The sequence below is a fragment of the Oncorhynchus gorbuscha genome, linkage group LG24 (genome assembly GCF_021184085.1).
Source record: "Oncorhynchus gorbuscha isolate QuinsamMale2020 ecotype Even-year linkage group LG24, OgorEven_v1.0, whole genome shotgun sequence".
NCBI lineage: Eukaryota > Metazoa > Chordata > Actinopteri > Salmoniformes > Salmonidae > Oncorhynchus > Oncorhynchus gorbuscha.
The window spans coordinates 30,972,723-30,997,406 of record NC_060196.1 but is presented as its reverse complement, the minus strand read 5'-3'; the positions used below and the strand labels follow the sequence as shown (position 1 = coordinate 30,997,406).

The 24,684-nt window shown below is 41.7% G+C and overlaps 2 protein-coding genes across 3 annotated transcripts in view; both read right to left on the bottom strand.

Annotated features, from left to right (window-relative positions):
• LOC124013189 (secretagogin-like) lies at positions 1-8,439 on the bottom strand. Its single transcript, XM_046327418.1, has 11 exons — positions 8,210-8,439; positions 7,958-8,028; positions 7,537-7,629; positions 6,941-7,030; positions 6,728-6,784; positions 3,250-3,327; positions 2,174-2,229; positions 2,025-2,070; positions 1,826-1,885; positions 693-761; positions 1-431 (listed from the first exon to the last, which is right to left on the bottom strand). Exons 1-11 carry the CDS (start codon positions 8,277-8,279, stop codon positions 303-305), a joined length of 819 nt encoding a protein of 272 aa, XP_046183374.1. The 5' UTR covers positions 8,280-8,439; the 3' UTR covers positions 1-302.
• Positions 8,440-10,141: 1,702 nt separating this feature from the next.
• The window catches only part of LOC124012753 (F-actin-uncapping protein LRRC16A-like), a 34,683-nt gene continuing 20,140 nt past the window's right edge, over positions 10,142-24,684 (bottom strand). The window contains exons 18-39 of one of the 2 annotated variants that reach the window (XM_046326689.1): positions 23,926-23,995; positions 21,998-22,079; positions 21,806-21,905; positions 20,235-20,289; positions 19,957-20,129; positions 19,770-19,838; positions 19,566-19,659; positions 19,310-19,408; positions 17,588-17,716; positions 17,022-17,156; positions 16,468-16,643; positions 15,867-15,954; positions 15,535-15,687; positions 15,351-15,417; positions 15,013-15,203; positions 14,743-14,861; positions 12,927-13,317; positions 12,470-12,512; positions 12,017-12,163; positions 11,732-11,848; positions 11,252-11,404; positions 10,142-10,905 (exon numbers count right to left, since the gene is read on the bottom strand). In XM_046326689.1, coding sequence (XP_046182645.1) covers positions 10,721-10,905; positions 11,252-11,404; positions 11,732-11,848; positions 12,017-12,163; positions 12,470-12,512; positions 12,927-13,317; positions 14,743-14,861; positions 15,013-15,203; positions 15,351-15,417; positions 15,535-15,687; positions 15,867-15,954; positions 16,468-16,643; positions 17,022-17,156; positions 17,588-17,716; positions 19,310-19,408; positions 19,566-19,659; positions 19,770-19,838; positions 19,957-20,129; positions 20,235-20,289; positions 21,806-21,905; positions 21,998-22,079; positions 23,926-23,995 — 2,836 coding nt within the window. In that variant the 3' untranslated portion in view covers positions 10,142-10,720. The remainder of the gene's footprint in view (positions 10,906-11,251; positions 11,405-11,731; positions 11,849-12,016; positions 12,164-12,469; positions 12,513-12,926; positions 13,318-14,742; positions 14,862-15,012; positions 15,204-15,350; positions 15,418-15,534; positions 15,688-15,866; positions 15,955-16,467; positions 16,644-17,021; positions 17,157-17,587; positions 17,717-19,309; positions 19,409-19,565; positions 19,660-19,769; positions 19,839-19,956; positions 20,130-20,234; positions 20,290-21,805; positions 21,906-21,997; positions 22,080-23,925; positions 23,996-24,684) is intronic. The other variant, XM_046326690.1, reaches the window with a different exon arrangement.

Here is a 24,684-nt window from a genome sequence, read left to right as displayed (position 1 = left end):
CTTACATCACCACTACATGTCTGCAAGTTATAGGCATATGCAACGTGCATGGATCACACACACAACACTCTCAAAGCTAATCATAATTGTCATAAACAGATACAGTCAAACAAAATGAAGGATCACAAAACCACAACTACTCTATGCAACAACTTCCTTTCAACCAGCCATCATGCAATGCTCTTGGGTTGTCCAAAAGGTATTAGCTATGGCATTGCGACATGCTATCAGTGAGTTAGCGGTTAGCCTGTGGTGCTAACTAGGGCAATGAAAATGTCTGTCATTCTTCCCGTGGAGGACTATTAACTGGAGTATTTCAGGCCGAGGCACAGTGCCAGTTCATTCTTCTGGATCTTTCCATCACCGTTCATGTCACAGTGACCCAGGAGCAGCTTGCGGAACTTGTCCAGGTCTGTTCCACTAATGATAGGCTGTGTTGGGTATAAAGAAAACATATTCAAAGATCAATTACAGTTCAAACCCTTCAGTCTAATACAGTTGGACCCACTGTTAACTTGACTCAATTCGTTGTTTCACCCATATAAATATAAAGTAACATGGTGTCAGAAGTGGGAGACCTTAACTTACAATAATGCAGAATCAATATAACAGCATCAGATATCTTAGTTAATACATAATATGTTTATATAACTACATTTGTAGAATAGGATATAGCAAAAAACATTTTTTACTTTGACCAGTTCCATCATGTCTTTGACAAAGCCGTCCACCTCAGGACCCTCCAAAGCACCAGTCTTACTCTGTAAACAACAAAAATGGCTGACTTCAGAAAGAGCAATGAAATCTACCACCTGGTGTGCCTTGGGAGATTATAAAGAGGACAGCATATACATTCTGTTTAGAATTCAGATTTATTTTTTATTTTTTTATTTTTTTAAATGGGACAATGTACCACATCACACATCCACAATCACGAAGCACAGAGGGTCCTGTTGCAGTGCCATGCTCACCACTTCAATAAGTACTGTGAATACATCTTAGTACTGATCCAGTGGTGTAGCCAGGAATTAGTTGGTGGGTGGACCTGCAGAAATGTATAACTAATTTCATGCTATTCTACACATTTTGCCATGAGGCTGAGATTTTTTTCCCCCCCCGTTTTTAAAAGGTAATTTCCTGCAATTATACACATATTTCCATGGGGCAGAGAGGAAAATGTGCAGTTTTATAGCTCATCTCATGCTATTCTACATATTTTGCCAAAAGGCTGAGAGAAAATCTAGCATGTGTTGACTGTGAATAAGGCCACTACATGAGCTGTCTTGTTTGCCAAATGACCAAAGGAAGTGCAATGGTGCATGTATCCACACAAGCACAGTGACATTATGCCTCAATTCAGTAATATTCATGGATTATTGGGAGTGTGGCTTTCAGTTAGTTGTTTTGTGGCAACCTCTCCCGTGAATGTCGTGAATGTCATTCCAGGTAATCTATTCTGTTATATTTAAATCAACTCTGACTAACCCAGTACACTGCTTGCTATGAATTCTATCTGATGGTGTTTGCATGTTTAGGTAAAAAGGTAAGATAAAAAAATTAAAAATCCTCAATCTGAGTGGCTGGGCACCCAAGTCCACCCGTGCCTATTCCCCTGTACTGATCCACTTTCAATCCAGCTGTGTATTCTCTCATTCATACTGATATTATATTTAATCATTAAGGCCAATGGAGCATCAGTAAAATCACAAGTCATTATAAGCAGCATTGTAATTTAATGAAATATGCTTATCACAATGAACCATACAGTTCCAATTGAAGTTGAAGGCAATTATGTTGTGGCTAAACGTACTGTATAATGACTTACCACATCATAGTGAGCAAATATCTTCTCAAAGTCCCTCTTCCGGTCCTCTTGACTGCACGCCTGAAACAGAGTGGTACCACAACACCCACAATGTAGTTCCTCTAATTCAAGCCAATGAGGACGACAATAAGTAATTGAAGATGGAGTGTGAATTGACAACGTCTTATCAGTGAAATTCAGCAAACATTTTTATACTTACATTCATGTCAAACTTCAGCAAGAAGTTCTCTTTTAGAGCCAAGATTCTGGGAGAAGGAAAACAGTTCGGCTCCGTGACTCACAAACAATTAGACACACAGTAAGAGCCACCAAGCAATGTGGGGAATACAATTGCTTGATAATTAGTACCTGGCTAGTTCATTCAAATCCAGCCTGCCATCGTTGTTTTTGTCAAACATCTCCATCTGTGGGGAAAATAAACATAATAAAGCATCAGAATCATTAGCCATTTTGTTGAAGCACAGAAACATTAGAATCAGAATCACCTTTCTTCACCAGGTACATTTACACACTCAGAATTTTACTTGGTGATTATTTTATTTGGGGACAACAGTACTGAAAGAGCTGATCACCCCCCAGCACAGTCTAGCACCATCCAATTACTAATACTATTGAGGGAATTCATAGGCAAGACTATTACAGCCAATGACATACTTCAATGAGAAATAACTAATTTAGTGCACTCCTCATCGACACTGAATGGTATAGTAGCATTACAATATACCCCGAGTGTACAAAATATTAGGAACACCTTCCTAATATTGAGTTGCATCCCCTTTTTGCCTTCAGAACAGCCTCAATTCATTGGTGCATGGACTCTACAAGGCTGTCCAAAGCTGGCCCATGTTGATTCCACTGCTTCACACAGTTGTGTCAAGTTGGCTATATGTCCTTTGGGTGGTGGACCATTCTTGGTACACGCAGGAAACTGCTGAGCGTGAAAAAACACAGCAGCGTTGCAGTTCTTGACACAAACTGGTTCGCCTGGCTACTACTACCATACCTACCTACTACCATACCCTGTTCAAAGGCACTTAAATATTTTTGCCTTGCCTGTTCACCCTTTCAAAATGGTACACATAGGCAACGTCTCAAATTGTTGCAATGCATAAAGATCCTTCTTTAACCTGTCTCCTCCCCTTTCTCTACACCGATTGAAGTGGATTTAACAGGTGACATCAATAAGGGACCATTTCTTTCAGCTGCATTCACCTGGTCAGTCTATATTCCTAATGTTTTGTACACTCAGTGTATAGCTCTCTACCAATCATCCTTTTAGAGGAGATAAACTTAAATTACAAAATCAGTTTTACATCCAAATTTAATTGCCCATTGAACAAGGTAGCATATACTCATTTGAGAGACGACAGTTCAAGAGTCCTCAGATTGAGGCACAGAGTAAAGGAGCTGGGGCTTGTTGTTACCATGGTGTTGGTGTACTCCTCCAGTTTGTTGGGGGATATGGTCTTTCTGTGCTGGAGGAACAGGTCCTGCAGGAAACCCTGTTAGGAGGACACAGAGGAAGACAGCCGATGAGATGAGCTGGGCCCATATTTATCAAGAATGTCGGAGTAGGAGTGCTGATCTAGGATAGGTACAGTTGAAGTCAGAAGTTTACATACACTTCGGTTGGAGTTATTAAAACTCGTTTTTCAACTACTCCACAAATTTCTTGTTAACAAACTATAGTTTTGGCAAGTCGGTCAGGACATCTACTTTGTGCATGAAACAAGTAATTTTTCCAACAATTGTTTACAAATTATTTCACTTATAATTCTCTGTATCACTGTATCAATTCCAATGGGTCAGAAGTTTACTCACACACTAAGTTGACTCTGCCTTTAAACAGCTTGTAAAATTCCAGATAATGATGTCCTGGCTTTAGAAGCTTCTGATAGGCTAATTGACATAATTTGAGTCAATTGGAGGTGTGTCTGTGGATGTATTTCAAGGCCTACCTTCAAACTCAGTGCCTCTTTGCTTGACACCATGGGAAAATCAGAAGAAATCTGTCAAGACCTCAGAAAAATTATTGTAGACCTCCAAAAAGTCTGGTTCATCCTTGGGAGCAATTTCCAAATGCCTGAAGGTACAAATTTGTCTGTACAAACAATAGTGCGCAAGTATAAACACCATGGGACCACGCAGCCATCATACCGCTTAGGAAGGAGACTCATTCTGTCTCCTAGAGATAAACGTACTTTGGTGAGAAAATAGCAAGTCAATCCCAGAACAACAGCAAAGGACCTTGTGAAGATGGAGAAAATGGGTACAAAAATATCTATCTGTCACGCCCTGGCCATGGAGGCTTTAATTCTCTATTTTGGTTAGACCAGGGTGTGACTAGGGTGGGCATTATAGTTGATTTCTATTTCTTTGTTTTTTGCCGAGTGGTTCCCAATCAGAGGCAGCTGTTTATCATTGTCTTTGATTGGAGATCACACATAAGTTGTCATTCCCCTTTTGGTGTTTGTGGGATCTTGTGACATTCGTTCTTTTTTTGTTTTGGTGTTTTGAGTAATTAAAGTATCATGAACACTTACCATGCTGCACCTTGGTCTCCTGCCGATGACAAACGTTACAATATCCACAGTAAATCAAGTCCTATATCGACATAACCTGAAAGGCCCCTCAGCAAGGAAGAAGCCACTGCTTCAAAACCGCAATATAAAAGCCAGTCTACGGTTTGCAACTGCACATGGGGAAAAATAATGTACTTTTTGGAGAAATGTCCTCTGGTCTGAAGAAACAAAAATAGAACTGTTTGGCCATAATGACCATTGTTATGTTTGTAGGAAAAAGGGGGAGGCTTGCAAGCCGAAGAACACCATCCCAACCGTGACGCACGGGGGTGGCAGCATCATCTTGTGGGGGTGCTTTGCTGCAGGTGGGGCTGGTGCACTTTACAAAATAGATGGCTCATGAGGAAGGAAAATGATGTGGATATATTAAAGCAACATCTCAAGACATCAGTCAGGAAGATAAAGCTTGGTTGCAAATGGTTCTTCCAAATAGACAATGACCACAAGCATACTTCCAAAGTTGTGGCAAAATGGCTTAAGCACAACAAAGTCTAGGTATTGGAGTGGCCATCACAAAGCCCTGACCTCAATCCTATAGAACATTTGTAAGCAGAACTGAAAAAACGTGTGCAGGCAAGGAGGCCTACAAACCCGTCTCAGTTACACCAGCTCTGTCAGGAGGAATGGGCCAAAATTCACCAACTTATTGTGGAAGGCTACCCAAAACGTTTGACCCAAGTTAAACAATTTAAAGGCAATGCTACCAAATACTAATTGAGTGTAACTTCTGACCCACTGGGAATGTGATGAAATAAAAGCGGAAATAAAAGATTCTCTCTGCTATTATTCTGACAATTCACATTCCTAAAATAAAGAGATGATCCTAACTGACATAGGATTAAATGTCAGGAATTGTGAAAAACTGAGTTTAAATGTATATGGCTGAGGTGTATGTAAACTTCCGACTTCAACTGTATAGTATCCTGATCTAGGATTCATTCATTATAATCTAAAAGAAAACCGATCCTGGATACTGTAAGTAGTCCTACTAGTCTGAGACGCTTGGTAAACATGGCCTCGGTCTCATGTGAAAAAAAGGTGGTTTCTCAACTTGACGTCCCCCGGTCAAATAAAGGATAAATAGATACAAAATAAAAAAGTCAGAAGTTGCAAATCCGTAGGTAACCGCCCCGTCCTGCCCCCTGGAACCCTTGTCCCCAGAGCTGAAGATTTGAATTACATTCTCCTCAAGTGTTTCTTTACCTCTACTTCACGTACAAATGTAGCATACCTGTGTTTCGTTTAAATCAAAACACATGTATTGACTAGTGTCGTACACTGTTGAGTTTTGGCCACACGAGAGAAAAATGTGATGCTTCACACAAATCTCATAAGAAATGAGTTTATTTTTTATTTTTTTACTGACAGTAATGTTATACTATGCTATTATATTCAGTTCTGTTATGTAGAATACTATCATTACGTGATTTTGCAGACCATTGATTCAGCTTTGATCTAACTTTATTAAACGAGCAGAGTGGAGACTATGAGTAAAGTAGAGAATCCTGCAATGCGTAGAAGCTTCTGACCTTTAGCTGTCGGGAAGAGGGGTCAAGAGAAGTCGGATCTGCAGATACTCCGAATAAAAAAAGGGGAGAAATGTGTGCCACGACACTTTTGTCTGTTATTCTGAATCAAAGTGTTCACAAATAGTATCATGTACTGTATGTACATCCTGTCCATTTTACTCTTCAGAAAATGTACTGTGGATTATAAACCATGTGTTTGTTTGGAAATTCTAAGAAAAGTACTTGTGCCTTGACTTGTGGGGTTGGTGCAATATTTGGGGAGAGCTCTTCTACGATATGCTACTCCAAATATCGCGGTATCCAATATAATGGTTTCGCGTCGATAATTGCTAGATTATTCCAGACTGTACCGTATTTGTGCTTATTTACTATATTATGGTCACATTCTAATGAAATAACCTTAGTGTGGCGAACAATAAGTTAATTCATTTAGACTTTATTTTCAACATATTGATATAAACTGCACTGTTTTGATTAGAAAAGTTCAAATAGATTAGTCTTGCACATCACAATATATTGTCAATGTCAAATATCACGATATTCGATTGAATCGTATATTGGCCCGACCCTATTGCCTTGTCCACATAAGAGGACAGGGGGCATCCTTCTGAAAGAGCCTTAAAGCAACACGTGTCAACATAGACCTAGAGCAACTGTGTAAACATGAACAACTCATTGATGTTTACTTAGAAAGTGGACAACAACTAGCTAAGACAATGTCTCTGAGAGGGCCATGGCAAGGGTCTCACTGAACGCATGGAAATGAGGAGAAGGGCATTCTTCAACTGTACCTTGAGTTCTATAGCTGATATGTATCCACTGCTGTCAGTGTCATAGTTTCTCCAGATCTGTGGGGGGGGGGAGTGAGAGGCAGATTTAGTTTTGATGAAAGTGTTCTAGAGAATACAGGACACACTACCCAACCAATAATAGGTTGCATTTTTTGTGCATTTACGTTGAGGGTTTTTGGACCGAAACACTTCATATGTGATCTTTGACCTTACCCTCATGAACTCCACACTGTTGTCCAATGGCGTCTCTCTGTGGAACAGTAGTAGGAAGTTCTCCTCCTCCGGTAGCATCATGGTGGCCAACTGGAACATTTATGTTCAACATGTATCAACATTCACAGGCAGGCATTATTCGGTCACTGATGGGAAACGTTTTGTCAAACTAAATCTTGTGTATTTTCGTCCTACAAATTGATAGAATTAAGGTGGCACATGTACATTCAGCTTCAAGGGGCATTTACTCCTCTGTCAACATAACATTTAGAAAACGAAATGTGAAAGATGAAATGAGATGCAATTCAATTACGTTTTCGACATAAACTCATTCTAATTCATTGCATGCTGTTAGATGAAGCAAGGCAATAACATGATGCAAATGACAGAGCAATTATGTAATTTCAAGGCTGCTTCACACACAGAAGGTGTTGTTACAATCCAATTACAATCCAATTACCACTTGTTGTTTGATCAGTTTCTCTCTCACACTCTCTTTCTGACACAAACACACCTGCAGGGTTCTAAGTATACTTAATACTAAATGCACTATATAGACAAATAAAGGAGGTTTGAGGAAATACAAGTTAACACACCTCTTGGATTTGCAGGCGACCATCAGCTGTGGTGTCATAAGCTGACATGAACCTTTCTTTCATTCTTCCAACTTTGTCATCTGTTATTTCATCCTTTAGGAACAACACAGTGACTTTTGAACATATTCGTTACACTTATTTGCGTATTTCATTCAGTGTTACCTGTGCAAAATCCCTTTCGGGAATGAATTCCATTCCAATGAAAGACAAAACGTGACTAAAGATTGGATTCATGGAGATGTTATCTAATTTTGACACCGGTTAAATGCCGTCACCAAAGGTCAGCAAAGTAGGTCTGATTAGAAGATTCTAGAATGTTACTTGCCTAAGCCTACTGTAGTATTTTTTTGGAGGGGGGGGGGTCTGAAAGTACACATTATGCATTAGCCATGACAAGGTAAAGGAATAGTAGCCTACTTACACTCATCCCAAGTTTTTTCATCATGTGTCTGAAAAAGTTGTCCAACTCCTTTCCTTCAATATAACCATTATCTATAAACAAACAAATACATAACATAAAATAAAAAAATGGCCGTATTGTTTTATCTTCAAGACATGGTGCAAAGTTCAGTCTGAATTTCGATGAAAGCATTGCCTGATAAACTAACACAGATTAATATGAATAGTAATCAAAAGGCAACATAGTTATAACTATTCAAGAGTAAGATCTTACTGTCAACATCGAAATGTTGCCATATGTGTAGGAAGCCTGTAGCATCCAGGTTGTCAAAAGCACTGTCCATGGTGACGCGTGCCCAATACACCAGCGTGAATCCAAAATGTTAGTTTGTGAAAAGATAGAGTTTTATCCGTATGTATAAGTCTATTTCTCGCAGAGACTGATGATGTTTCCTTCCCTGTAGTTCAGTTTAAACTCCACCAAACGCAAACAAGGGAGACCAACTTGACTACGATGCTCAAGTAGGTGTGCAACAGTGAAGGCTCCTCAGAGGAGGAAGGGGAGGACCATCCTCCTCAGTTAATTTCATGAAAAATTTAAATAGATAAACATTTTAAAAGTTATCATTTTTAAATTAAACTATACAAAATATATTCACGTCACCAAATCATTTATTAAAACACACTGTATTGTAATGAAGGTCTACAGTAGCCTCAACAGCACTCTGTAGGGTAGCACCATGTTGTAGCCGGAGAACAGCTAGCTTCCGTCCTCCTCTAGGTACATTGACATTACAAAATCTAAGAGGTTCATGGTTCTCACATCCTTTAATAGACTTAACACAGGTATTATGACAACTTCCAGAGCACATCCTCTAACCTATCAGAGCTCGTGCAACATGAACTGACATGTTGTCCACCCAATCAAAGGATTACACAATTAGTCTAGTACTGAAAGGATAAACTACAGCTCACTAGGACTGCAGTGCATAAAATGTGGTGGGTGGGCTATGCAAAGAGAGAGAGACAATAATTGAACAGTTTTGAACAAATTAATTTCTTAAAAAAATTAAATAGGAGCAACAGAGAGAGAGAGAGAAAGGGCGAGCTACAGTATATTTCGTCACTTCACTTACTTACCTAGCAAATGCAGCTAGCTAGTTTAGTCTACTCAAACACCTGGCTCAAATAGAGGGATTATATGTTAGCTAGCTGGCTATGACTATCCAAGACTGAAACTCTTCCAAGTCAAGGTAAGCTTTTGGTTTTACTAATTTATTGCCAACGGGTCTGCCGGTATAGATGCTAAACTGCTTGCTGACTGTACACTGTACTGCATGATTGTAGCTGGTTTACTAACGTGTTAGTTCTATTAGCTATGATATTACTTTAGTTAATATGGTGACAAGGATGTAGGCTGTGTGTAGCGGTTATGATATGGTTTGGAGCGCTTTTTTCACCTGGTCACATACAGCTGATGTGTTTTGCATTTAAGTCCACAATCGAAGGGAAAGGTGAGAGGAGAGTGCGTAGAGATGAGAAGGAATACAACGAGCTGTTTGTATGTGGCTTTGAAAGTGAAGTGTGTGTGTGTGAGATCAGAGGTGTATTCATTCCGCCGATTCTGTTGAAAAAGTTTCTGAAACGGAAGTAAATGGAACAAAACTGGGATAACATACCTGAATTTGCCCAATAGAAACTCTGGTTTACAACGGTAGGACTTATTATTACACCCTAGATCAGGCAAGAGTGTGCAAGGCGGTATTGAATGTGTCACTGTCTATCCATGCATCACCTCAAATATTTCTATCGACCTGTGTGCACCTACGTTGTAAACTTTCATCCATAGGCTAGGTTGTAGCAACCTCATAGGGAAAATTTGAGTATCATGTAGTAGGCCAAATATATAAATATTTATCGGAGTAGTAGTTACAATCCGGTACATAGCGCAAAACCATCCTTGCTTCTGATCGACAGAGACTTATTGTTAGCAAATTTGCTAGTACAAAGGCCAGGGAGAGGGTATAAAAAAATGCTAAGGGAGCTAGCTAGGTAGAATTGTTTTTTTTTTTTTTGAGGGGGGGTGGTAATTACAGGCGAATATATTGAGGTTAACAAAACGTCACACAAGGGTAAGCCTATGCAAAACACATACCTTTTATGAAGTAGGTCTATACGAAGGCAAGATAAATCATACATGGCAGTATACCAGTAGAAATATTTTTTATTGTTACAAATGTACAAATACAGGATTATTGACAACTTGATGTTACATGTAAAGGATTTTATTACAATGCATACATTGGAGAAAAAAAACTGAAAAAAATGTGTATTTTCAGCATAAATCAATTTAGCCAATAAAACTAACACTATATGGAAACCATCACCAAGCCCCCCCAAAAATGTATTTCATATAAATCATGATAAATCAAAGTTATTATGCCTATCATTAATAAGGTTTACTCAATCAATCAAATCAAACAATGTAAATCCCATACATATTTGTCAACACATCCATATATCTCTTTCAGTGTGTTAATAGATATTGACAAATATACATTACATGCACATTAGACATAGGAACACAACACTGCTTATTGGTTGATTGAATAAGCCAATCAACAGTCTTTGTTAAGAATAAGATATTAGCAAGGTTTTGTCCATAAGCTTTTTTTTGTTCTTTGCCATGTGTCTGCATTACGATTCTCCACAATTCTCCAGAAGTGTGCACTTGGACACTCCATGGAACACTGAGGAAAGTATGGAGAAACTTTATCTTTTCTCTCTACACTGGGACGATGTCATTGATGGTGTCCTCTTCCTCCTCCTCATCCTCATCGTTGTCAGGCATAAGATCCTGTCTTTGGTCCGTGTCAGGGGGAGGAGGGAAGTCTTCCTCCGTGTTGTCGTCTTTATCAAACACTCCAGGGCTTTGGCAGTGGGCAGCGTCCACCATGGACGAAGGTCTCTCTGCAAGCACAGTGACACAAGACAGCGGTGTGTAAGCTGATATGGTACTAAACAACGAGGAAGCTACAACTGGTAGCCTACAACCATAACTACTGGTACTACTGAGACTACAAACACGACGTCACAGTTGTGTGTGTTCTAAAACCAACAACAAGAGCTCCTGGAGAAACCCATACAACTACTATTACTGAGAATTGCATGTTATTCAAAAGGTATGGCCACAATTGGACCTGCCAAAACTTACATTACTGCCATTGGTTGTTGCTAGATGCAAAACTACACCTCAACACAGTACATGTCTTAAGTTCTTTTTAAGACCTGAAGGAGAGAACGTAATTGGTCTAACCAGATGCAGGGAGGGACTTGGTGCGCTCTCGACCCTCTACTTCCTGTGCCACAGAAGTGGAACTCTTCAGGGAGGACCACTGTCTCCCGCCAATAACAGACCTGTCCGTCTCATGGTCTAAGTCAAATGGGCTAGAGTCTCCTGTGAGTTCAACTGACAGAGAGAAATTACATTACATTTCACATTTTAGTAATTTAGCAGACACTTTTATCCAGAGGGACTTACAGTAGACAGTGGATCCATTTTCGTACTGATGGTGAAAGAGGCTTTTATGCTTCAATTCTACCGAACTCACAGTGACAATTTGTATAGCATACTATGTTCTCAGTTAATTGAAATGAATGCCTTTGTCTTTACGTGAAGCAAAATAGCTTTGATTATTCCTCTACTCTCAATATCAACATTTTGGACTGTCGTGAGCTGTTCCTAAGACAGTTCTTCTGGGTGTAGGGTACATGGGTAATAGATACATAAACCTACCATTAATGGGGCTTGTCTCCCCCTCCCGCTCACAGGCTGACGGCGCCCTCTTCAGGCGAGGGGCGGGCAGAGGTCCTTTTGGGGATACGTTTCCAAGAGGGGAGTCAGGGGTGTCACCTGAGGGTGAATTCATTAACAAATAAAGAGTGGTTACAGACAACAGGACAAATTAAGACAAAAATCACAATAAACAAAGTCTTCTTCTTGATCCATTTTTTTATTCTGATGGCCTTATTTCCCATCTCCATATCACTATCAGTAAAGTATACTTATTCATATGCCTACCTGGGCTGTGGCTGCTGCGAGGGCTCAGAAGTCCCAAACTGTGTGGTCCCAGGTGGGGCTTGGTGCCCGGGGGTGCTGGGGGTCTGGGTGTAACACTGGTGGGCTTAGACTTTGGCGATATCGACGTTGTTTGACTCTCTGGCTTTCCTACAGAGAGAGACATAACAAAGAAGACCCATATCGGACACTTCTTAGAAACAGAATGCACAGCAAACGTGTGGATGGTTCATAGAGCTTTTACAAGGGACTGTCTGAACAAAGTGTTACCTAGCACTGTAATGTAATTCAACATTTTGTTCATTTTATTGTACCACATGGCAGCTGGCAAGATGAACAGTGAGACAGATGTTGTGACATAATTGAGTTGCGCCATCTTTGAGTACATAAAGATTAAATGTCACTAAATGGAATACAACATCTAATTATCTGATTGGGATATAGAGGCCAACTCACCTTGTTTACCATCTGCCTTGTCTGAAGAGGAAGATGAGTCAGACTGTCAAAAGAACAAACATCTTTTCAGTATGGACAATGTCTTCAGTTCGTCCTAAATCTGCTTTTATAGGCACCATTGTATCTTCCGCTGCATGGCTCTATGAGGGCACTCGTGCATGACCGTATTCAACAGTCTGAACCATGCAGAGACATGGATGTTCCATACAGAGCCACTATAGGGCAACACATTCACACAGTTATCCACTCACGATGATCTATAGCCTTCCAAATGATTGGCAGATCGAAGGTTGAAGACCGCAAATACAGTGTACATTCAACTTTAAAATAAACTGTTTCAGAGGTTGTGTGTTACCCTGTAAGAAAGTAATTATTCAGTAGTGCAGTGATGCTAAGGGGTTCTACTGGTTCATAGATTTAGCTGTCAAAAGCAGCAAAAACTGGTCAGTTTACCCACCTTATGGGAGGCCATTTTCTCATGCATTTTTCTCATCTCCGCCAGGAGGTCCATGCCCATTACGGGGACCCCAAAGTGCCAGCCACCATGAGGACCCCCCTTACTGTCACTCTCCGAGTGCTGTTCCGTAGTGGGTTCATGGGTTGGTGGCTTTTCTGAGCGGTCAGGGGAGATTTCCGAGTGGTCCCGCAACGGAGCCTTGGGGGATAGGGGCTCCACGGTTACAGTGCTGACGGTCGCAGAAGCCGGGGTGGTGATGGCGGCTGCTCCATGACTCTTCTCGGACTTGGAGGTGCGAGACTTGATGAGGTTAAGGAAGCCGCTTTTCCGGGATTCCCGTTTCTTCTCCGAACCCTCCTGGATGTTGGAGGAGCCCCTCAGGGTGGGTCGTCTGGAAATGTGAGAATGATTTTGCTGTACAGTACACACTCACAACTTCTATATACGTAAATAAAGGTACATGTAACTGCCCAAATAAAGGGAACACTAAATCAGGGATAAAGTATTTTGAAAGCAGATGCTTTCATACAGGTGTGGTTCCTTAGTTAATTAAGCAATTATTATCCCATCATGCTTATTTTTGGCTACCATGGTTAGAAGAGATCTCAGTGACTTTGAAAGAGGGACCTCAAAGGAACATAGGGGGTTTAAAGGGTGTGTGTGTATGTGTGCGTGTCTGCGTCACCAGATTTCAACCCAATTAAACACTTATCGGAGATTCTGGAGCGGTGCCTGAGAACGGGTTTTGCACCACCAACAAAACACCAAATTATGGAATTTCTCGTAAGAATTGTGTCGCCTCACTCCAGTGGCGTTCCAAACCTGCGATCAAGATTATCCTACCAAATGGACTTTAAAAACGAACATCTTATGTTTAACCGAGACGTGGCTGAATGAAGACACGGACAATATAGAGGTAGCGGGATTTTCCTGACAGGTTGCATCACTGCCTGGTATGGCAACTGCTCGGCATCTGACCGTAAGGCGCTACACAGGGTAGTACGAACGGCCCAATACATCACTGGGGCCAATCTTCCTGCCATCCATGACCTATATAATAGGCGGTGTCAGGGGAAAGCCCATAAAGTTGTCAGAGACTCCAGTCACCCAAGTTATACTGTTTTCTTTGCTACCGCAAGGCGAGCGGTACCGGAGCACCAAATCTTGGACCAAAAGGCTCCTCAACAGCGTCTACCCCTAAGATATAAGACTACTTAACAATTCATAAAATCGCCACCGGACAATTTTGTACACTCGCTGTTTGTTACTTATGCCTAGTCACTTCGCCCCCACCTACATGTACAGATTATCTCAACTAGCCTGTACCCCGCACACTGACTCGGTACCAGTGCCCCCTGTAAATAGCCTTGTTATTGTGTTACTTTTACAATTACTTTATATTTTAGTCTACTTGATAAATATTTTCTTATTCTCTTATTGAACTGCACTGTTTCTTATTGAACTGCACTGTTGGTTAAGGGCATGTAAGTAAGCATTTCACGGTAAAGTCTACACTTGTTGTATTCTGTGCATGTGACAAATCAAATTTGATTTGAAACACTTGTAGAATCTATGCCAATGCGCACTGAAGCTCACTGAAGCTCTTCTGGTGGGACGTGGTGGCCCAACACCCTATTAAAAGACACTATGTTGGTGTTCCCTTTATTTTAGCATTTACATGTAGGTAGTTACACATAGCTTACTGCTGCATGCTTGTGACTTAAATCTTGTGGAAACTAGAGTCAATTATTCTAAACGTCAAGTAATTCCATTTACTTTTTGGAAAGAGTTCACCATAAAAGGAATTAGGACTCACTTAAAACTAAGTTGAGTGATTTTCTTGTAAAAGAATTCATCAACACCCTCATCCACTTTTCCCAACAGGCCGTTCTGCTCCACTTCTTCTGGTGGTGGAGAGGTGCAGATTGAATCCTGCTAAGAACACCAAAAATATTGAGTATCAAGACACTCAATATCATAGAGTATAGTAGCTAGACGTAGAAATAGAGAAAGAAGGCAGAAAGAGAGTGGAAGAGGGAGAAATCAAATGGGGAATAGGAGCGAGGGGGCAGGTGGAAGGCCTTACTGGTGCTCGGCTAGGCTTGGTCCTCTTTTTTGGTTTGGGGCGGAGCTTGGTGTGGTGCTCTAGCTTCCGGGCCTCCATAGTGGGCAGCTCGCCAAAGTACGTTGGCATCTTGTCCGATAGGGGGGGAGGGGGCGAGTCTTCCTCGTGTATAGGCACTTCTTCCAGGGCCTTGTCCAAGTCAAACTCCATTTCTGACGGACAAGAACAACCATCAATGGACGAGGTAAAACCAAAACCCCTCTCATTCCGAGAGGCTGAAATACTACATTACTACTGTATTGTAGTCTAAATCTATTTGACCAGATCTACGGTACCCAGGATGTAGAACATCAACTCACCAAACGCCACAGAGACAGGCCGCAGCATCCTGCAGAGAATGCTCTTCCTCTTGGACTTGGGTGTCATCTGCAGGTCACAAATACAGTCAAGAGAAAAACAGTCAGCCAGTGAGTCGTGCTTCAGTACAGCAGATCAGGATCACAAACCCTAAACCTAATAGCAGAAGGGACTAGTCTTAGTTACCACACAGGTGTCCATTTCCTCCAGACTCTCAGCAGGCTGCTGCCTCTGCTCCTGGGTCTGGGCCCCAGGCTGGAGGACCGTCTCATCCAGCACCTCTGTCTCTTTTGAGTCCTGGTGGAGAAGAGGCTGCGCTTTCCTGGTCAGGTGTTCTGCCTGGTGTGAGAAGGGAGGAGAAGGCATATAGTGGCAGTGTTCCTTCACCAGGATTTGTTTTTTATGTGGTGCAGAAGTGCTCTAAAATCAACATTACAAGCAATTGAAGCAAAAATGCATTATTGTCTGTGTGAAAGAGAAATACAGAGTGAGAGTCTGTTGTAGTGTACAGTACTGACCAGAGTGTTTTGGGAACGGGACAGAGATTCCAAGATCTCATCCACGATACGGTCCGAGAGGAAGGACGCCACACTGAGCTTCACTTCACTGTGTGACAGAGAGGAGAACATGAGCCAGAGACTATCTCTCTACTATCTGAACTGTATCAAGACCGGGCTGCAAATATATGTTACAGCAGTTTTCTGAGAGTGAAGTTAGCAGCTGAGGCTATGTGACCTAATCCTAATCTATTATTTCACTAGGACATCATATACAGTGCAGATCACAATGAATGATTCAGTTTGAATTCACACGATCAACTGATAACGTCAGTATTTGAAATAATTGACTGATTAAGTCTCAAAATGCTCCTCCAATCCAGCCCCCCCAACTGTTGAAGGACACTTGTGACAGGCACAAAGCAGGCAATGCGAAGTCCGGGATCAGCAGGCCTCCCATTGGACCAGCATGAATCTCTGAACTTTGTTTTTGGAGATACTTTTGTTTTGTCATTGTTTTCCTTTCCTTAGTTGAATGCACTTGTTGTAAGTCACTCTGGAGGAGAACGTCAGCTAGCCATCTTGACCAAGCCAGGCTTGACCAGGCCCATGCGGTGATTACCTGATCTTGTTGATGATGTCGACTCCTGACTGCTCCAGTAGTGTGGTGGTGACGAAGCTATGGGGGACGGTCATCCTGCCTGCACTGGCCTTCATCAGCTCCTGGTGCAGGTTGGTCCTCTTCATCACGTGGGGACAGAGGCCCTCAGCGGTGTCAACCATAGATTGTAACAACGTCTGGACCAAAGAGAGCGAGAGAAAGAGGGGTAGGCAAGAGCATTGCACTAGCTTCTTATTTTGTCTTGTTGTTGTTCAAATTTACAGTTGCTGAGAGGACTAGGGCAAAAAAAAATTTCAACCTGCACAGTTTAGTTCAAGGCCAAGCACACCGGATTCAACTACTCAATGAATAATCATCAAGCTCATGATCAGTTTAATCATGTGTGCCTGTGCGGGATGAAAACAAAAACATCCAACTTCGAGGACTGGAGTTGAGAAACACTAGACTATGTAATTCACAGAGATACATAACATTAAACATATCTGGTTCAAAAAAATACTATTAAAATACAGTAAATACATCATGCATTTACTGCTGTGTTGACTGTTGTGTACCTGTAGCTGCTCATCCATGACCCTGGCCATCTCCCCAGCCATGGACTCCAGCTTGTCCTGAATGGGGCCGCCCATGTCAGGGGGGCCGCCCATGCCACCAAGAGATCCTCTCAGGTGGTACAGGTTGGGCAGTAGCTAGATAGATGAGCAGGGAATGGAACGTGGACAGACAGAAAAATTGGAGAAAAGATTAGACTGTGCTCTTTTCTCATCCAACTTCAATTCAAATGTATTTATATAGCACTTCGTACATCAGCTGATATCTCAAAGTGCTGTACAGAAACCCAGCCTAAAACCCCAAACAGCAAGCAATGCAGGTGTAGAAGCACGGTGGCTAGGAAAAACTCCCTAGAAAGGCCAAAGCCTAACCATTTCAGTTGGAGGTTCTCCCTGTCTGCATTAATGTTATCCAAAATGTTATTTAACCAGGAAATCTCATGTAGAATTTGAGGTTAATGTTGATCACTTGTCTCCCTAGCACAGAGTTTGACATCCACAGTCTTTCTTTTCTAAGTTAATTTGTTCTAGCGGTTCTATGAGAACAATATGTCTGGTTCTCAGCTCACTCTTTTGGAGTTCCTGGCGTCCTTCATGAGGTTCTTGGCCACCTTCATGTCCTCCTGGATGACAGGGGTCTCCGTATACCGCAGGGAGTTTAGGTGGTCCTGCACCTTTACACAGATCCTGTCCATCATCTGAGTAGCAGAAGGCAGGAGGGGTCAGAGGTCAGAAGATATTGAGCGGTCGTTCATCATTCAATGGGAGAGGTCATGTAATGGTTTATGGTCATTCAACACTTAAAAGATGTGGTACAGTGTCTCCGGAAAATATTCAGAGCCCTTGACTTTTTCCACATTTTGTTACATAACATAACTACACACAATACCTATTAATGACAACTCAAAAACATGTTTAGAATTTTTGCAAATGTATTTAAAATACTGAAATACTTTCTCAGTTGGTAGAGCATGGCGCTTGTAACGCCAGGGTAGTGGGTTCGATCCCCGGGACCACCCATACGTAGAATGTATGCACACATGACTGTAAGTCGCTTTGGATAAAAGCGTCTGCTAAATAGCATATATTATTATTATTATATTACATAAGTATTCAGCCCCTTTGCTATGAGACTCGAAATTGAGCTCATGTGCATCCTGTTTCCATTGATCATGCTTGAGATGATCAGATCAGTGGAAGGGTACTTTGGTCAGGGAGGTGATCAAGAACATGATGGTCACTCTGACAGAGCTCCAGAATTCCTCTGTGGAGATGGGAGAACCTTCCAGAAGGACAACCATCTCTGCTGTACTCCATCAATCAGGCCTTTGGGTAGAGTTGCCAGACGGAAGCCACTCCTCAGTAAAAGGCACATGACAGCCCGCATGGAGTTTGCCAAAAGGCACCTCAAGACTCTCAGACCATGAGAAACATGATTCTTTGGTTTGATGAAACTAAGATTGAACTCTTTGGCCTGAATGCCAAGAGTCACGTCTGGAGGAAACCTGGCACCATCCCTATGGTGAAGCATGGTGGTGACAGCATCATGCTGTGGGGATGTTTTCCAGTGGCAGGGACTGGGAGACTAGTCTGGATCAAGGCAAAGATGAACGGCAAAGTACAGAGAGATCCTTGAGTGGCCCAGCCAGAGCCCGGACTTGACCCCGATCAGACATCTCTGGAGAGACCTGAAAATAGCTGTGCCGCAACCCTCCCCATCCAACCGGACAGAGCTCTGCAGAGAAGAATGGGGCAATACTCCCCAAATACAGGTGTGCCAAGCTTGTAGCGTTATACCTACGAAGACTCTGCTGTAATCACTGCCAAAGGCGCTTCAACAAAGTACTGAGTAAAGGGTCAGAATACTTATGTAAATGTGATATTTCTGTTTTTGTCATTACGGGGTATTGTGTGTACATTGAGGGGGGGGGGAACTATTTAGTCCTTCTGTAGCTCAGTTGGTAGAGCATGGCGCTTGTAACGCCAGGGTAGTGGGTTCGATCCCCGGGACCACCCTTACGTAGAATGTATGCACACATGACTGTAAGTCGCTTTGGATAAAAGCGTCTGCTAAATGGCATATATTATTATTATTATTATTATAATTTTAGAATGAGGCAGTAATGTCACACAATGTGGAAAAAGTCAAGGGGTCTGAATACTTTCCGAAGACACTGTATGTAACTTTCACTTCCCCAGGGGAAACTCAAGGTACTACTAACATTTATCCAAACAAGTGCCGATACATGAAAATGAAAGTTACAGGTCAAACATTTAAACAGACGGGTCACCTGTTGTGTGGTGGTCGTGACAATGCCTTGCTGGAGACGGTAAGCTTGCTCTTGGAGGTATTTTCGAGTCTCGTGGTTCCTTAGTAGATACCGCTCCATCTGTAGATATTGATTTAAAAAAAAATGTCAACGTTTATACAGGAAATGTGACGTTTTTTGCATTCAACCCTGCTATCGATGCATTGTTATCAGTGAGAATTGATCTCAATTCTGTCATCAGTTAATATCTACCATGCAGCCAAATGTGAACTTTGACCTTTAGTAGGGCATCCTCTGTTTTCTCAGGGCTGGCCTTGAGTGCCTGGGCAGCATCGATGATGGGGATAGGCATGAAGCGGATGGTCTGGTTCCTGAAAGAGACACATGTGGCTAAGAATATGCCGACTCACATATCCTAACCAAAATAGCCATGTGAAGAAGAGTATGAATAGAATGAATTGTGACACACACAGATACATACTTTTCTAAAGCAGATGCCACATCCTGGAGGCCTTGTAGGCTGACATTGTTTTTGTCCCACATAACCGTCCTGTACAAACGCACGACAATAAAGAGCAATTAGAACACAGTAGAATCAATATTAAAACAACATTGAAACATGAGCAGTTGAACCTAGTGGGCCTCTTCTTGAGCCTTGACCTCTTTACCTGAGCTTGGTGTTGATCTGCAGGGCCTTGGCCAGCATCTTGGCCCCCATGTCTCCCATGCCGTTGCCGCTGATGTCCACCCGGGTCAGGCTGGCGTTGCTGCCCAGTGCATTCAGTACGATGGACAGATCCCCCTTGAGCTTGGAGTCGGCCAGGGAGATGGACGTCAGGGGCTACGTGAAAAACAGGTTCGTTGAACAACTGGTAATGAATGGTTTAGACACATTGTGTTTATGCTAAGCTGTCATGGCTAAGTGTCACCGTAACAGCTGACTCACCGATTCCTCCTCCTGTATCATGTGCACCAGGTTGTCCAAGACTTGAGACAAATTTCTGTGGAAAGACGTGCAAACTTCATTACATTCCAGACAGAGAGAAGGATACAAACATGAGGATATGGTTCATTTACATTTTTTCTAATGACAAGTGTCATGACGTTGGCCTGGGGGGTAGGTTTATGAAAGTCATAAATACCTCTTTCCCCCTTTTTCCTCTCTCTACCCTACTGATGTTACATTTGCAAAACCCTTGATTAACAGAGATTCTGGGAACATCAGAAGGTGGGGGGAAATTAACTATATTCTGGTAATCCGACCAATGGAACATATGCAGTGGTACTTAATGAATATGATGTCAGTTTGGTTATTATCTGAGACATTCTCATCAATGATCAGACGACAAACTCTACAGTGGAAAGTCTTACACAGAGTTATCGGATTCACATGGAATTGTTGTTCAACTTAAATGTTTGAATATGAAATTATTTGTGATGGGATGAAATGTGATTTTAGCTTCTAAAATGTGAGATGTGGGTTTTCATTAGATAGGGCTGCTCAATCAGTGGCCCGCCCCTGTGAAGGGACATGGGCTATAAAACTTTTCAAACACACACTCCTCTCCCTTCCTATATAAGCCCTTGATGACAATATAACCTCCTGTTCCGATGATGTGAGGACGACGGTCCTATGTCAGAATGGTTCAGATAACTACAGAACGAAGCCAACATCAGTGTGAGCTTGGTTGCGAATGGTATGAACTTTGAACTCTTATTCACTACAGAAGTGATACCTCCAAGCTGTTGAGTTAGCAACAGCAGATACAAACGAGGGTTAGGAAGGAACAGACAGAGTATCCCGTCTATCACACAACGACGTTACTACAAAGTATCCAATTGACCACCAGAGACATTCTTCAAAGGACTCGGTTGGGGACCACGGCCTTCCATCTACCACCAACCTACCGAAGCGCAGTTCAGAGTAAATATTTATTGCATTTTCCTTTTCCAAATGGGCGGTAATTTAGAATGCATAAGATACTGTATTTACGATAGCACAGCTTCGCCTTTGTTCCTCAGTCTTCCCGCTCTTTCACTCAAACCCAGTCCCTTTTCTTTTGTGTAACAAGCTGTCATATCTGTTCCGCCCGCTAGGGAAGTTTTCCTTTGACGTAATTTGTAATCAAGTTATGATTTAATGATGTGTATGTGTGATTAGTTAGGTATTTAGTAAATACATAATTAAACCCAATTTTGTATTGCTGATTTAACTTGTTAGCCAGGGTTCGTGCAGATAGCCAAGAATTTACAACTTTCAGATAAGACTGAATTAAGATGACAATTGATATCGACTGCTATTGATGTAAAATATTACTAGGTCTTTAAGAGTTTATTCGGAAGATAACAGCTCTATAAATATTATTTTGTGGTGCCCGACTCTCCAGTTAATTACATTTACATGATTATCTCATTCAGGTAATATTAATTACGGAGAAATTATTTTACAGAATAGCATATCATATCACTTAATCCGGCATAGCCAAAGACACGACACACGGTAAGTAAGTTCCGTACTTGGACTTGATGTTATTGAAGTTCTTGCCCAGTGAGAGGTGGCGGATGGAGCGATTTTTGGCCAGCCACACCAAGAGAGTGGTCAGGTCTGAATCCAAACCTGAGCATTAAATATAAAACACAACATCAAGTCAAAATCAAGGTATACAATGTTCACAATCACTGTAAAAACAGTGTCTACTCGGGCCTCACCGTTGTCTGAGATGTCCAGGCTGGAGATGTTGGGAATCTCAGCTATGCAGCCCTCCAGAATCTGAGCACCTCCAGATCTTAGCTGAAGTAAAAGAGAGAAATAAAAACAAAACATATAGAGAAAGGATAGCAATTGCAATCCAGGATAATATCCATACATGTATTTTTGTGATTTATTTGATTGCCATTCAGGGTACATAAGTAAAGCTAAGTAATTAAAATCAGTATATTCAGAACATCTACCCAAATAATAAAGGGGCGTCAAGAAATCTTATTTTAGAATTTTATTTCAGAGTATAGTCATGGCCAAAAGTTGAGAATGACACAAATATTAATTTTCACAAAATCTGCTGCCTCAGTTTGTATTATGGAAATTTGCATATACTCCAGAATGCTATGAAGAGCGATCAGATAAATTGCAATTAATTGTAAAGTCCCTCTGCCATGCAAATGAACTGAATCCCCCAAAAAACATTTTAGCCCTGCCACAAAAGGACCAGCTGACATCATGTCAGTGATTCTCTCGTTAACACAGGTGTGAGTGTTGACGAGGACAAGGCTGGTGATCACTCTGTCATGCTGATTGAGTTCGAATAACAGACTGGAAGCTTCAAAAGGAGGGTGGTGCTTGGAATCATTGTTCTTCCTCTGTCAGCCATGGTTACTGCAAGGAAAAAGTGCCGTCATCATTGCTTTGCACAAAAAGGGCTTCACAGGCAAGGATATTGCTGCCAGTAAGATTGCACCTTAATCAACCATTTATTGGATCATCAATAACTTCAAGGAGAGTGGTTCAATTGTTGTGAAGAAGGCTTCAGGGCGCCCAAGAAAGTCCAGCAAGCGCCAGGACCATCTCTGAAAGTTTATTCAGCTGCGGTATCGGGGCACCACCAGTACAGAGCTTGCTCAGGAATGGCAGCAGGCAGGTATCTGCACGTACAGTGAGGTGAAGATTTTTGGAGGATGGCCTGGTGTCAAGAAGGGCAGCAAAGAAACCACTTCTCTCCTGGAAAAACATCAGGGACAGATTGATATTCTGCAAAAGGTACAGGCATTGGACTGCTGAGGACTGGGGTAAAGTTATTTTCTCTGATGAATCCCCTTTCCAATTGTTTGGGGCATCCGGAGAAAAGCTTGTCCGGAGAAGACAAGGTGAGAGCTACCATCAGTCCTGTGTCATTCCAACAGCAAAGCATCCTGAGACCATTCTTGTGTGGGGTTGCTTCTCAGCCAAGGGAGTGGGCACACTCACAATTTTGCCTAAGAACACAGCCATGAATAAAGAATGATACCAACACATCCTCCGAGAGCATCTTTTCCCAACCATCTAGGTACAGTTTGGTGACGAACAATGTCTTTTCCAGCATGATGGAGCACCTTGTCATAAGGCAAAAGTGATAACTAAGTGGCTCGGGAACAAAACATCGATATTTTGGGTCCATGGCCAGGAAACTCCCCAGACCTTAATCCCATTGGTAACTTGTGGTAAATCCTCAAGAGGCAGGTGGACAAACAAAAACCCACAAATTATGACAAACTCCAAGCATTGATTATGCAAGATTGGCCTGCCATCAGTCAGGATGTGGCCCAGAAGTTAACTGACAGCATGCCAGGGCGGATTGCAGAGGTCTTGAAAAAGAAGGATCAACACTGCAAATATTGACTCTCTGCATCAACTTCATGTAATTGTCAAAAAGCCTTTGACACTTATGAAATCCTTGTAATTATAATTCAGCATTCCATAGTATTATCTGACAAAAATATCTAGACACTGAAGCAGCAAACTTAGTGGAAATTCAACTTTGTGGAAATTCATATTTGTGTCATTCTCAAAAACTTTGGCCACGACTGTAGACTTCCCCTTTAAATTTCTCCCTCAGAGATTCAGGTAAGTGTGCCAGGATCTAGGCAGTAGTTCAGTCTCTTACCTCACAGCTGCTGAGATCCAGTGAAACTTCACTTAGATTCGGATTGCAGCCAAGACCTAGTAAAAGTGCCCTGAGGCGAAAGACAGTCATTAAAGCTTATTTTCTATTCAGTGAAATGAACAAAGCAGACTGAAGTACGCAGGCAGTAAAGAGTTGGTGTGGTTAGATTACTTAAATATACTGTGAACAAGAAAGCAATGTTTCTATAACTACTTAATTTGTCTTTTTAAAATTAAGCCCCAAATAAACTGGACTATGACATCCTGTCTAAAATATACTTCACCATTTATAGATATGTACAGTACCAGTCTGAAGTTTAGACACACTTACTCATTCAAGGTTTTTTCTTTATTTTTACTATTTTCTACATTGTAGAATAGTGAAGACATCAAAACAATGAAATAACCCAAAAAAGTGTTTAACAAATCAAAATGTGTTTTATATTTTATATTCTTCAAAGTAGCCACCCTTTGCCTTGATGACAGCTTTGCACACTCCTGGCATTCTCTCAACCAGCTTCACCTGGAATGCTTTTCCAACTGTCTTGAAGGAGTTGCTGAGCACTTGTTGGCTGCTTTTCCTTCACTCTGCGGTCCAACTCATCCCAAACCATCTCAGTTGGGTTGAGGTTGGGTGATTGTGGAGGCCAGGTCATCTTATGGGGCACTCCATCACTCTCCATCTTGGTCAAATAGCCCTTACACAGCCTGGTGGTGTGTTGGGTCATTGTCCTGTTGAAAAACAAATAATAGTCCCACT